General features: G+C 36.3%; 1 protein-coding gene across 1 annotated transcript in view; it reads right to left on the minus strand.

The window, feature by feature from the left end:
• Positions 1–15,509, minus strand: part of Mllt3 (myeloid/lymphoid or mixed-lineage leukemia; translocated to, 3) — a 278,452-nt gene that overhangs the window by 20,344 nt on the left and 242,599 nt on the right. Inside the window, exons 5-6 of the mRNA XM_013020763.1 lie at positions 2,422–2,497; positions 262–391 (exon numbers count right to left, since the gene is read on the minus strand). Of these exons, the coding sequence (XP_012876217.1) occupies positions 262–391; positions 2,422–2,497 (206 nt within the window). The remainder of the gene's footprint in view (positions 1–261; positions 392–2,421; positions 2,498–15,509) is intronic.

The raw sequence follows: 15,509 nt of genomic DNA on the forward strand, positions 1-15,509 counted from the left end.
ACTCTCCAAATGAATATGTCACATGGGATATATTTGCAGATAACAAGGACTTCTAATCTGGCTTCTTCTATAAAGGTTTTAGAGGGGGGAAAACCTTCCTGTTTTGATAAAAGGAAAGATAGTTTCCTGTAAAGGTAAGTGTTAAGCATGCGAAGACACCCCAATTTCACTTGAATAAGACTATTTATTGCCTTTGCTTCTGATGTGGCACATTTTTTTGTGATTGTACCAGATGTCAGAACCTCTCTCCAAGACATTTACCTGCGACTCCGACTTCCCCCTCTATTCACAGGTCTTTCCATTTCAGAGTCATTGTCATTATCCTCTGCCTCATCTGATTCCTCCTCATTGTCATCGGAATGCAGGTCTTTCATTATAGACCTTAAAGGACCTGCATAATGACAGTGAACCACAGAAAATCAAACATACTACTTCAAGCATACTTACATATTAGGCACAGGGGAATGCTTACCTGTACTGAATACTGATTGAGAATAATCCTTATCCTAATTATACATTTTTGCAATACAACTTGTTACAGTCTCTGGAATGTAGCCTCTATCTAAACACTATTGTTTTCATAATAATCAAAACACTACTGTTGTTTTCTTGTGCCAATATTAGGAGTTGAATTCAGGGAGAGGGCACTGTCCCTTAGCTACTTTGCTCAAGGTTGGCGCTTTACCACTTGAATCACAGCTTCATTTTTGGAATTTTGACTATTAATTTGAGATAAAGCTCTCACAGACTTTCCTGCCAGGGCTGGTTTCCTACCACGATCCTCAGATCTGGGCCTCCTGAGCCACAAGAATTACCCGCCCAGACACTATTGTTTTAATGAACCAATGTTCATTAAATTTTCCAGGAATTTTTTTCTGTGTACATTTCTTCCCTAAGAAAAATTACACCTAAAAAGAAACAGAAAGATCTATTAGTAAATTGGCTGTTTTGTTAAGTTAATCCATGTATTGAAAAGCTGAGATTAATAAATCACTGTGGCTCTAACTTGTTCTTGGCAATGCAGGCTTTGTGTGGTAGTTTTTGATCTATTAAGGTTTAGCTGTTCCTTTTATTTCAAGGTCAATTTCAGGTCAAGCAAGCATTTCAGTCAAGTTCAGATTATAAAGTATTTCAATTCCATGGTGTAATGTCCTATCTCTGATCTTCCTATTGATCTTGCACAGAAGGTCTTGTTGCAACAATTTTATGCAGCCAATTTTCATTTTACTTTTAAAGAAATTTCTGGCAGAATACCAGCATGAATTAACACAAATAAGGCCATGTAATAAATCAAATGCCCAGAAAACTCAAGATTATATCCAATATTACATGGAAGAAAAAAACTGAATTATAACTCTTTTTTCTAGAACAGAACAAAACCATAAAACACACATGCACACCCATTTTCATTAGTGTAGCTTCTTTTATTTTACTAATCTTAGATGTGATGAAAACAAGATAGGTATTTCAAGTTTTCAAGATGAATTGTAAAGGCAATCAATAAGGTGAGAGAGGCATTCTGGTTTAGCCAATTCTATGGTAGGAATATCTCAACTAACACTAACTCAGTTCTAAGGTAAACATCAACTGCCTGTAACCTCACATTTTATACAACACAAATTTCTCTGCTTTTGTAGTGAGCCTAAGCCTTTGGAAATATGGAACAAGAGCTCTGACTGAATAGTCAAAACTATCACTGTCTTTGTTTTTTTTCCTGGAAGCTTATCCTTAGTCCAAATATGCACAGCAATTTAATCCTTTTCAAGACACACAAGGACATTAGGAATTCAGCGTGGACCATGAAGAAAGGCAATGTTTAATAGAATGCTAAAAAATTAATTGTCCCTTGTAATACTTTTTCATGTAAAAAATTTTAAAAGCCTACATTTGAACATTTTTATATACACATGGAAAATATACTAAATATACCTATTACTAGTTTCCAGTTTACTAATCTTTATTCAAAGTATGGCTAACAATCAGAATATAGGATATTGATTTAAGAGTCAGTAAATTAACATTTTGCTTTAGAAGAGTCTATTAATCTTGAGATTAAAAAGAAATAAAATAAAGATGAAAGGTGTCCGAAGTGGAAGAGTGCAAACCTATTTCTTTATGTCAAAGCCTGTCAAGTCCAGGGTGTGCTGTTGTATCTGGGAACTCCCTGGAATAGGCTGTGTCTATAATCCTTTTGTCAAATGGGAATCTGATGGCAAGAACTAGTAAGGGGGGGAAATTTCTAAAGTCTGGCCCCATATATCAGAACAATGTTCACATGCATTCCTAGGGGAAATAAATACAACTGCATAAAAGCCAAGTTACCATTCAAATAATAAAACAGTGGAAGATAGGTCATAAATCAACTCATTAAGATACTTTATGAGAAAAATGTCTCATAGTTTGCCTTGGAGCTGTTGATACCTTGTTGCCTGGTCTGGGACGGTGTGAAGCTGGAGCTGGAACTGGAGCTGGAACTGGCAGGACTGGGTTGTTCCGACTTTAGAGAAGAAGAAAAAGGCATCATCAGTAAATTTATGGGGCATTACATATGGAAAACTGACTACACATTTCATTGTGTCAGAATAGCAACATGGGAGAGTCATGATGTCCTTTTTGTTTTAACCACTTTATTATTACTAGATGTAGAAATAAGTATGGAAACGCAAAAAATGTAAAGACAAAAGCCCAGATGATGCTGGATGAGGGAAGTACCTGGTTTTGGTTCACCCCTATTTATTGCTAGGCTCATCTTTCTCAGGGATACCTTGATTACTCTTTCTACAATATCTGATTGATTCCACTGGTTAAAACACAGTAGTAATGAGGCCAAGGTCATTAGTTCAATCACATTATGAGACAGTTAATTTCACTCTGGTCCAAGGCCATGACCCAGACATAACCCTATTCACCCACAGTTCACAAATGGAGGCCAATGTTCACCAGACCCAGCCAAGTCCCACAGTCAGAAGAAATGTTGCCGCTATTATTTTTTGGCTACTATTTTTTATTGTCATAAATTGAATTGTACAAAGTCAGAGGTTTCATTATGACATTTCCATACACTCATTTAATATAGTTTGATTATATTCTCCATTTTAAAATATCCTTTAATTCTGCAGCCTATGAATGGCAGAGAACAAATTCTACACACATTTTCCCACCCATCCCAACCTCTCTCCTTGCAAACATCCTGAAGACACAGAAGGGACATCACCTGTTTCCTTACTAGACATGCACAATATTATACTTCGATGTGTATTCTCTCTAGCTCAACTCTAAACTGCTAGCACTTCAAAAAATGTTTTCTTGTTAACCTTTTCATACCTGTAAACAGAAGGCATTCTGAATCTGTGATTACAGGCAGAACATTGGGCCAGCCCTCTGTTGTTTGCCATAGTGTTTTTGTTTGTTTGTGCAGCTACTGGAGCTTGAACTTAGGTCCTGGGTTCTGTTCCTTAGCTTTTGAACACAAGGGTAGTGCTATACCGTTTAGCCACAGCCTACTTCTGGCTTTTTGGCAGTTAATTGAAGATTAAAATGTCTCAGGGACTTTTCAGCCATGCACATGTACTTTGCACACTTCAGGAGAAATGTTACTTTTAAATAACTTAATAATGCTGATATATTTAGGTATAAGAGTGGACAATTTCTCTTGAACTCCCATTTTCAATGTGCTCATTGTCTCGACCACATACTCATGTTATTTGAGAAATATGTGACGGTAGAGGATACATGTTCTTTTTCCTTTGTTCAATGAGTAATAAAGCTGGAGCGTGAACAAGCAGTCAGTAGCTACGAAACGAGATCTGAGTTTCAGTTTATAACAGCAGTTTTTCACCACTGATTTTCACTTTTCCCTTCCCAGCAATGGACTCCTCCTCTCCGAGCAGTGCCAAGCTCCACGATTGGGACACAAGGAAGCACTTTCAAGCATTCCTAATGCACACTTCACATACTCAGGCTGGATGGGAAAACAGGTGTCAGCAATCTACCACTCATTCTCTAGGAAAAGAGCCAGACAGGATCTCTAATGAGAAGCAGGCGGCCCACCAACCCTTCACCATTGCAGGATTTACTTGGAAACTGTAATACAATGTCCTACACATTGCTGTTTGCAGCTCACAAAGCAGAGTTGGTTTACAAGTACAAATGCCTGTGTGAGGTACTCTTCATTTTTGTTGAGTGCCTCTTCCACGGTGGAGCCCCAGTGGTGAGTTACACAACTGAAAGGGCATTCAGTTGGCATTTATGTGCAGTGCCCAGCTGTAAAACAGTTCTCCCAGGGCCCAGAGAGCACTCCTTTTCCTCTCCAAGCTGCTCTTTTCAGCCTTGAAAAGTGTCTGCCTGCAAATGGTATTATTTTGATTGCTCTGGAAACCATTTGGGAGCCAAAAAAAAAAAAAGCTGTTTCCTTACAGTGAGTAAAGAGCTCTACTAATTCCACATGCTGCCTGACCAGCAGCACACGTTGTGCTGGACCTAAAGAAGCCACTTTGCCAGCATTCTAGACTAAGAGTGATATAAACTAGGCTAATAAGGGAGGATGGTGGCCGCCACTCCACCTACCCCTATTAAACCTGACCCTCTCAAGAATCAGGCTGATGTCAGCACTAGAGTCTTTTTAGCTTCTTACCCATAAACAAGGTTAAATAATCCCACAGTTGCTAATTATCAGAAAATGGACAAATAGAAAAGAAAAGAAAACAACCAAAGATAAGTTCTTTTTATTCAAGGTTTATGATGCCTGCACATCCTGAGTAGCTAGGATTACAGATGTGAGGCACCAGCACCCAGCAATTTTTTTTGTGGTGGGGGGGAGTCAGTTGTGAGGCTTGAACTCAGGGCCTGGATGCTGTCCCTGAGCTCCTTTGCTCAAAGCTAGTGCTCTACCACTTTGAGCCACAACTCTACTTCCAGTTTTTGAGTGATTAATTGGAGATATGAGTCTTACTGGGACTTTTCTGCCTGGGCTGGCTTCAAACTGCGATCCTCAGATCTGAGCCTCCTGAGTAGCTAGCATTACAGGGTTGAGGCACTGTGGACCAGCTACTTCTTTTATTATTATTTTTTAATGTAAAAGCAACAACAATATGCTGTTGGGAAAATTTTGTATTTATAAAAATATGAGTATACACCCAAGATAAATAAGATATGTGTGAATCTATCCCTAAAAGCAGCCTCTCTTCAAAGTGATTTTCAAGAAAGCACCAGTACCCACTATTATGAACCACATTCCTTCACATTATGGTGGATGGACATTAAACTCACTTAACTAGGACAGAACTGAACCTAATATTAATTCTTCAGATGCCCCTCTGCCACCAGAGAAGGCCAATATTGTCTTTAATTTCATCTAATATCTTCTACCTCATCTGATCTTAACAACTGTGGATCACTTCCATGAAATATGGGGATTTTTCATCTTAAGAAAATTGTACTTTCCCTCCAAAAACACAGAGCAAGAATGATTATAAAGATTACAGGCTATATGTTCTTAAAAAAGAAAAACTCCACAAACATCTTTATTAGACCTTCAGGATTAATAAGTCATAGTATCTTCCTTCCCTGATTTTATACCCTAAAAGACATTTAAAAATGTGTGTGTGTCTATGAGGGCAAGAATGGTGGTGTACATCCATAATCTCAGTTACTTGAGAGGTAGAGATTGGGAAGATAATGGTTCAAAGCCTGCCTAGAAGAAAAAGTGAGATTCATCTCAACTAATAAGCTGGTTATGGTGATGCACAGCTATATTCCCCTCCATGTAGGAGGCATTGATGGGAGGACTAAGTTAAAGGCTGGCTCTAGGAAAAATGAGTGAAATACCATCTAAAAAGTAACTAAATCAAAAGTGACCACAAACAAGGCCATACTAAAGCTACCAGCACAACTGGTAGCATTATTTATCATAGCTAAGATTTGGAACCAACCCAGATTCCCCTCTGTAGATGAATGGATCAAGAAAATGTGATATATATACATATAATATACACACATATATATTATATATATAGAGAGAGAGAGTGAAATTCTATGCTTCCATCAGAAAGAATGACACTGCCCCATTTGCTAGGAAATGGAAAGACTTGGAAAAAATCACATTAAATGAAGTAAGCCAGGCCCAAAGAAACATAGGCCCCATGGTTTCTCTCATTTGTAATAATTAACATATGTCCAGGACAGTCCTAGTAGTTGAGCAGAATAACTCAATAGCTATATACATATGACCATATAAGATGAGGCTAAATGAAATGAACCCCAAGACACGGACACAGAGGTTTTTCTTTGTTGTTGTTGTTTTTAATGTATTATGCGATGTCTTCTTTCTGTTGTATTTTCCCCCCTATAGTTTATCCCCTGTTGTCACTGTATTTGATTATAGTACCCTGGGTATTGTATATACATTTATCTGAATTTGGGAAGGGGAACAACAAAATGGTGAGACAAAGAACCAAGGGGGAACCAATGCAACAGCAATACCCACAAGACAATGTGTTGGAAATGATCTGTACAACTGAGGGGGGGTGTCTAGGGGGAAGGAAAGAGGGAGAAAAATGAGGGAGGGGTAACAAGTTTGACAAGAAGAGTACTCACTACCTTACTTATATAACTGTAATCCCTCTGTATATCACCTTGACAATAAATTTTTTTAAAGGGGGATGGAGACATGGTTCAAGCAGTACTTTCCTAGGAAGTATAAGGTCCCAAGTTCAAACTTCAGTATCTCAAAAAATAATGCATGTGAATCTATGAATGGTAAATCAAAAATTAAGAGTAAGTTTGATCAAGGTATATTGTATGCATATATGGAAATGTTATAATGAGATCCCCTTGTACAACTAAGTGATACAAATAAAAATGTGGAAAAAGCTTGGAAAAGGAAAAAAAGAGAATAAAGAAGTCCAATAAGATTCTGATTCTGATTATTTTGCTAATGACCTGGACATCATGAAATCTTTTTAAATGACTTTTCTATGTATATGACAAACATATGGGTTTAAAAACTCAATTCTGAAGCTTACTAGCTGTGATTTGGAAAGCTAACATAAATAAGCATTAGTTTCCTCATAGAGTGAAGGTACCAAATCTCATATAAAATGCTTACATTAAAGCAGTATAACAAAGTGAGAAAACACCTAAACAACTGTTATGATAGCAACTAATCAATATTAATCAATATTTGATTGTTACCATTATTTACAACGAGGTCTTTGCCTGGTTCAGGTGGTTTATTCTTGTATTCCTAGCTATTCAGGAGGCTGAGATCTGAGGATGGCAGTTCTAAATCAGCCCAGGCAGGAAAGTCTGTGAGACTCTGAGTTCTAATTAACCACCAAAAAGCTGGAAGTGAAGCTGTAGCTCAAGTAGTTGAACGGTAACTTTGAGCACAAAAGTTCAAGGCCAATACCTAGGCCCTAAGTTCAAGCCCTATACCAGGCGTGCGCACACACACACACACACACACACACACACACACACACACACGAAAGGTTTTAAATTCCTCTATTGCCCAAAATGGATATAAACTTAACTACTAAAACAATGGGCCTACCAAGATTTGCAATGCAATCTTCAACATACAATGGCTATGCAAAATCATTTTGTAATGGATTTTCTAAAGGATTATTTTTGTTCAGGACAAGTAAGAAAAATTATATGTTTACAACTCCTAGAATTCAACTGTTTCAAAAGACACATCTGTCAAGGTAGATCCCAAGGGAAGGTGCGCACAATCTAGCACTGTTTCTTGTATTAGGCACAGACAAGTCAGAAGTCTTTCCTTTGGTCCAACTTATTCTTTAAAGCAATCAAAATGTAGTAAAAGATGCGGGGGGAGAGGAAGTGTCCCTTTCTTCAGCAAAAAGGGAAAGAACAAAGTAAAACTAGTTAAAAAGAAATTATTTCAGGTACATTCCTACTTTTTACAGAACTTATCCCATATACAAAATGGCCTGCAATAAAGGTTGTCTCTTCATTGTACAAATATCCAGAAACACTCTGTAGATGATATTCCTAACCAAAGGAAAAAATACACCAGACCATACCATACTTTACTTCTCCGTTCATTTTTCATCGAGACTGACTTAAGTACTGGATTCTTTTCAGTGTGATACTTTCATTAAGAAAAGACTTCATAATGTACTATATTTTTTTGTTTCCTTTGTATGTTCTTCCCCCTATAATATATCCCCTGTTGTCACTGTACTTGATTTTGGTACCCTGCAGCTTGTATATACACTTGTCTAACTTGGGGAGGAGAAGGGGAATAACAAAACACTGAAACAAGGACACAGGATGACCCATTGCAACAATAATACCCACAAGACACTATATCGGAAATGAACTTTACAATTTGGGGGTGGAGGAGGAGGGAGTAAGGTGGGGGAGGGAAGGGACAGTGGGAGAACAACAAAGGAGGGGGTAACAATGCTTGACAAGAAATGTACCCATTACCTTACTCAGGTAACTGTAACCCCTCTGTAGAGTATTTTTACCATAAAATAAATTTTTAAAGGAAAAGACTTGATATTATATCTTGATATGAAAATCACTTAACGGAGTATTGTATTTAGTTGATCTATAAGAAACAAAAATCATTTAATTTTGAAGTGTATATTTAATTGTAAAGAGCAATAACATTATATCCATGCTAAATAACTGAGAAATGTTCTCCATCATGTAAGTAAAACTTGTAATTCTCATGATTGCATAATATTACGAGAAAGCTATCCTAATAAAAGGCCAAAGGTAAGCTAAGAAATAAGTATTGAAAAGTAATAAGAAAAAAGACTTAGGTTAAGTTAACAAGATTAATGAAAGAGTCAATTGTAAAACTGCTAGAAATAGAATGTTTCTATTCATCTGGGTTTACATCAATAACTGCTTCAAATAAGGATCAAAACCTTATTATACATAAAGGTATATGGAAATCAGATTTGGCTGACATTGGTAAACTGTAACCACTTAATGCATCTTTTCTATTCTTTACACTATGATATTCCTATTTCAATTGCTTTGTATGAGAATGTTAGGCATTAAGGAATAAATTGTGTCCCCCTCCCTTAAAATTCATCTGTTGAAAAACCTAACTTCCAATGTAATAGATTTTGGACAGAAGATCTTTAGGAAGTAACTAGGTTTAAGTGAAGTCAGGAATGTAGGCTTCCATGATGAATAAGAGCCCGTATAAAAAGAAATATCAGCAAAACTTCCTTTTTCTTTCTTACTTTTGTTATGTGAGAACACAACAAGAAGGAGTCCATATTAAAACCAAGCTCTCTGACTCGGGACTTTCAGCCCTGAGAACTGGAAGAAATACATTCATCTCTGTTGTTGAAGCTACCCACGGCATAGATTTTGTGATGAGAACTCAAGCTGACAATGGCAACATTTTTTAGTGCCATGTTGCAGAAAAAACTGCAGCACAGTTAAGATTAGGTAACATTTATGTGCATTAGAATCAAGTTTTCTGAAGATTTCTCCAATACTGCTCTTTCTTTTATACCTCCTAATGGTGGGAAGGTTCAATTAATTTAAAGTAGTGCTCTGAATGAAACTACATCCTCTCGAAACATGAATGTCAGGAAACAAGCTTTCCATGTCACTGTGAAAGATATACTATATCTCTGTCCACCAGGGACATCTTGTAATCTACCCTCAAAGCAAACCCATGGTAAAACAAAACATCTCATCCCAGGGGCTTCTTGCACTTGAATTGATCGCTTCTAACATTTGTCCAATCAATATTACCACTGGTCCTAGCTAGGAACCTCGCGAGTTCAATAAGTTTTGTAAGGGGAAGTAGGGTAGTTTCTCCTCTGAACTGATGCTCCTGATGCTCTCTTGTCCTGATTAAGAAGATACATGACAACACAGTGCAACAATCCATTTGCCTTCAAAGGTGATTTGTCTTTGTTTCTTAACTCTACAACACAAAATCTGGTAACATCTAAGACAATAACTGAATATTTGTAATAATATATGTCAGCCAGATTTTCTTTCAAAACAAGGTGAAACTGAGGAAGGGAAGACAACTCCTTTAAATGCTATTCAAGTTTATGAACACCAGTAAGGGCAAGATGCTACATCTCTTTTTGGCATGCTCTCTCCATTTGTGTTATGAAACCTGAATGCGCCTGATGTGAAACTAGAATAATACTTAGTCACTTGGGCTGTTACATGTTCAAAAGTATTGTTATATCTATCACCTTCTAGTAATAGAGCCATTGACTAAGAATTACTTTCTCAACTAAACTGTTAGCCAAACAGAAAATGTCCTTATTTCTGTTGTATTTTTATATTGCAGACAAACATTAGCCTAGATGCCAAGGTCAGATAAACACTATCCTAGATGCCAAGGTAATTGGCTTTATGTTGAGGTGACCCTGTTTTTAAACTGCATTTGCTTTCATCATTATTATGAATATCTTCATTATTATCACTAAATGCTGTTGCCCTTTGGACTTAGCACTCCCTCTCTGAGAACACAAAAATCTCATTAGGAAATGAAATGGCCTTGGAGAACAAGGGCCTATAAATCTCTCCATAAGACCCTTGTCTACACTTAGAGATGGCTTCTTTGAGCTTCCTCTCTTTTAAGCAGAAAAGCCAGAGTCTTTTATCTCTCATCATCAGTACTACTTTGAAGACTGCTACTGACTATTGTAGTCAGAACATGTGCTCCATCAAAAATCTCAGTTGTTGCAGGATGGTATATATGCTAGTTGTGTTCTAAAATCTTACTGGCTTGAGAATCCTTACTAGTCAAGAGTTTGGGACATGCAGAATTGTCTGGAAAGAGACCATTTACAGTACACCACCTAAAAATATTTGAGCAAGGATTATGTACATAGAAATAAGAGTTTCACAACTGGATATAATATATACCACTTAATTGTGAGGCAAAAGACTTATATCATTTACTGCTTGCATGTCTTTCCCTTAGCTGAGGTATACAGAAGAAACAAAATTACAAGTGAGAGGAGTTCCAACTTTGGTGCTTCACAAAAGAGTACTGGAAAGGGAAACAAATTCCATGATAGACCTGGCCCAGATTGTTACTGGAGCTGAGCAGTGGGCATCATAGCACAGCTGCTCATCAGCTCACAGTAAGATCTGGCAATTGCTGCCAGAACTCTCTTCATTTATGTGTGAAATAACCCAGAAATAACCCACTTGTGAAAAGCACTAGAAACCCAAAGTAATTTTTTAAAATCACATTATTGCCTCTATAAGGGCAATAATGAATTTAAAAAGACATTAAAAGTATGTGATGTTTGGTCATAGCTCTCAATTTTGGATTATAATTATAAATTTATAAATAATAAAATATTACAATAAAATAAATTGAATTAATTAGGACATTAAGGTGGCAATGAATTGAAATGCACTACCCAAAACACAGATATAGCTGAAGAGTACATCCTGACAAGGCATTTGCCTGCACTTTTTAAATAAATTTAGACCTTTTAAAAATGGATTTGTCAACTGGGCACCACTGGCTCATGGCTATAATCCTAGCTTACTCTGGAGACCGAGATGTGTAAATCATAGTTTGAAGCCATCCCAGGCAGGAAAGTCCATGAGCCTCCCAAAAAGCCAAAAGTGAAGCTGTGGCTCAAGTGGTAGAGCATTATTAGCCTTGAGTTTAAAAAGCTCAGGAACAGGACAGTGCCAAGCCCTGAGTTCAAGTTCTGAGACCTTGCACCTTGCACGTGAGAGCATACATACACGCGCACATACACACAGAACTTGTTTTAAAATGTTCATAAAGCATTTGGCAGACAATAGTAAAATCGTCATAGACTTCAACAAGTTGTCAAGCCATTCTATTCATTTTAACCATTACTCTGAATTACAGAATTTTCCCCACTAAATGTGAAGCTTAGAATTACCACCATGATAATGGTATTAAAAGCTTCTTTTATTTCTAAAACTTTATGTATTTTTATAGTGCTTTGACTTCTACAAATCTGAAATCCATCCAAAGGAAAAAAAGCATTGATTTTACATGGACTAATTATTACCATGTCAAAAATGCCATTTTCTAACTAAATTCATACAACAAAGATTGCTGATAATTGCAGGGATTGTTTCTTTGTAAGTCTTGTATTTTCCTAATTAAAATAACAGTGTATTTCCCAGGTAACATACTGGAGCCCTTTCCTCTATGTAGAGGAAAGTGTAGGTATACACGTATGTATGTATGTATGTATGTATGTATGTATGCATGCATGCATGTAGATGTGTATAAGATACCATCTATAAGGCAATAAATAGAAATGTTTTCCCTTATTTGCAATAACTAGTACGTGTGTAGGACAAGCAGAAAAGGTCAAAAGCTATGTCCATATGACGATATAAAATGATGCTAACTGAAAGAACCCCAAGATAGGGACACAAGAGGTTTTATCTTTCACTGTTGTTTCTAAAGTACTTATGATGCACTATGTGATTTGTTTTGTTTCTTTTGTATGTTCTTCCACCATGGTATAAACTCTGCTTTTACTGTATTTGATTCCAGTGTCCTGAATCTTGTATATACATTTTTCTAATTTGGGGAGGGGAAGGGAAATAACAAAATGCTGAAATAAGGATACAGGTTGACCCATTGTAACAATGAGATACACAAGACACTAGATTGAAATGAACTTTACAGCTTGGGGGGGGGAGGGAATTGGGGAGGAAAGGGATGGTAGGGGAAAAACAAAGGAGGGGGTAACAATGCTCGATAGGAAGTGCACTCATTACCTTACTTTACTCATGTAACTATAACCTCTTTGTACAGTATCTTTACAATAAAAATATATATTAAAAAAGATACCATCTATAAGACAATAAATAGAAATAAATAAAAGAAATAAGCAAAAGGCAATAACAGAACCTGAATTTATATTTTCTTCTGTCTTTCCTTTTAAAGATTCAGCTCAGCATGTGCTTTGTTGTTATAATGATTTTTACTATGACTATAAAATGTATGTATGTGCATATATAAATACACATTAGATACATGTTTATTTAGAGATGAGTTTCAGTACCAGTCCTACTGCTAATCAATAGTTTTAATTCTGTAATTTACTTGCTCAAATCTCAATGGTTATACTTAAGATTCCAAATTTTGTGCTCATATTTGCTAAATATACATAACTATCATTGCAATTTGCTTGAAAGCAATCTGGACTCACATTTTATACTAACGCTCAAAGAAGAACCTGAAAGCTGTATTTTTAAGTCACATACAAATGCTTAATGATTATCACATTAAGAGGTCACAATTGTGCTCTAAAGATTTTAAAGTACACACAGACTTCCTTAAAACATAAACAAGACAAAATACCTTATACAATCTCCCCAGAAACTTAAAATTATCTCCATTATGGCTTTAGTTGGGACTCTCTGTTTATTGTGTCTATGAAAAAAAATAGAGTATGAAGTAAAACTGTTTATAAACAGCCAAACACCTAAATATGCTATGCTTACTATTGCTACTATGTAAAATGTCAAGTCCTAACAAAAAGGTAATAAAAATAAGACTTATTTTTTTTAAAAAGGCCTCTCTATCTTAATGAAAGTTAACTGAAACACCAAAATTCTGACACACTTAAGAGACTGTTTTCTCCTGTGAAAACATTAGGAGATAAGATTCTTTTGTTCTCAATGTAGCTCTTTTAAAAAAATGTAGTGTTCAGAATAACATAGTTTGTATTAGTTAATATTAGATTCCTGTCAAGATCAGGAGCAATGCTATTGCTTACTAGGCTCTGAAAAAAGAACCTGAGTTTCCATGCACACATTTTCTATGAGGCTAACAGTTGCTTTTCTTCATAAATCAATCTATTGTTATACTTCATAATGAGAAGGCAGATTTACTGCCTTTTACCGCCTTTTCTCACCATTGGAAAGATGCTTATTTGGGGAAGAAAACATTTCTCTTCTTCAAGGGGTGTTTAGGATTAGGGAGGCAGGGGCAAGAACCTTTAACATCTGCTCCCTTCAAATGAATGACACCTCTAGTTCTCACAGCCTGGATGCTGAAAACCAAGTACCCTCAGTTGATAACAATTTTCTAAGCTGAAGAAGCATAATGAAATCACATCTCTAAAACACACATTTGGGTTTTAGGGGTTAGACAGTAAAACACAGAATTAACATGGTAACAATGTCACTCAAATGCCACAGAATCATTGTCAGGTTCAGGAAAATAGGAGTTTAAAATAAAGACCTAGGATCTGGCATCTTGAATTTTCTCCAATGAAAACAAATTTAAAGTACTAGCTACCAACACTTCCATCATTTGAATCTTAGGTCTTGTAACAGAAGAACTCAATAGTTTTTAACATAGACTTATATACTTCTGTGTTTTTATTTTCTATCGTTTTTCCCTAAGAAAGAAATATTTAAGAATTACGAACTTTAGCCTTTTAATTTAAAAACAAGTAAAAGGCACATGGCAGCATCAAATTCCTAACCATCTGCCTTTTAAAAGGACACACACACACACACACACACACACACACATAGACATACACACTCACCCACTCATTCCAGTCAGGCTTAACATTCTTAGCAAGTAAGTAGATCTTGATGGATCAGAGAGAAGCTTCCGTACTCATGATTCTACTTTTGGAAATGCAGCTATCTTTATACAGGCATCATGACTCCTACCGGGAAATGCAGTCAACCACACATTCAAACAAACATACATAATGTAAAACAAAGAAAGCAAGGCAGGTACTGAATTCAAGAAGAATCGCTATTTTTCTGAAGAAAACTAAATCATGTTTTCTGACAATGAATATGGAATATTGCCTAGGAAGCTAACACTTCTTGTCACTTCAGGCTATTTTTTGTCACATAAGCAATGTTTTTTTGACAGTTTTACAGGCTGCTATACCAAAGACTTCAGTATTTATGGTCTTTATTCACTTGGCTTTCTGCTCTTATCCATTGGTCACTAATCACTAAATAGTGGGGGGAGGGGGGTTGTTGTTGTTGTTGTTTTGTTTTGTTTTTAAATGGGGCAGAAATTAGCTCAAAGGATGTCCTTTGATAATGGCAGCTTAGGACAGCACCAGCTAATGGTCTTCTCCTTGGCTTCTTTCTCACTGGCCTCAATTTTCTTTTCCTCACAGACAACTTAATGAGGGCCCAAGATCCAGTGTTCAATTAAAGCAATAGTACCAATGATTTACTGCTTTCTTAGCGGAGAGTTTGGAAATGCTTCTGAATCAATCCCCAGAAACACTCAATTTCAATCTCTTAAGAATGGTTTAAACTTGCTTTTAGTCTTAATAAGAGCAGTTCCTATTGGTAAAATCATTATTTGAAAAGTTTACCTCTACAAACCTTACAATAGGCAAATATATAGTCACGTTGAATCTGTGTGTGATACTCTAAAACTTCAACATATTTAATTTATAACATGCCTTACAAATTTCTTCCTACATAGTAACAGCTAATTATTATCCATTATACATAAAAGACCAAGTGCTAACAAGCAAGTTGAAGAT

Source organism: Dipodomys ordii, unplaced genomic scaffold (genome assembly GCF_000151885.1).
Source record: "Dipodomys ordii isolate 6190 unplaced genomic scaffold, Dord_2.0 Scaffold53, whole genome shotgun sequence".
Lineage (NCBI taxonomy): Eukaryota > Metazoa > Chordata > Mammalia > Rodentia > Heteromyidae > Dipodomys > Dipodomys ordii.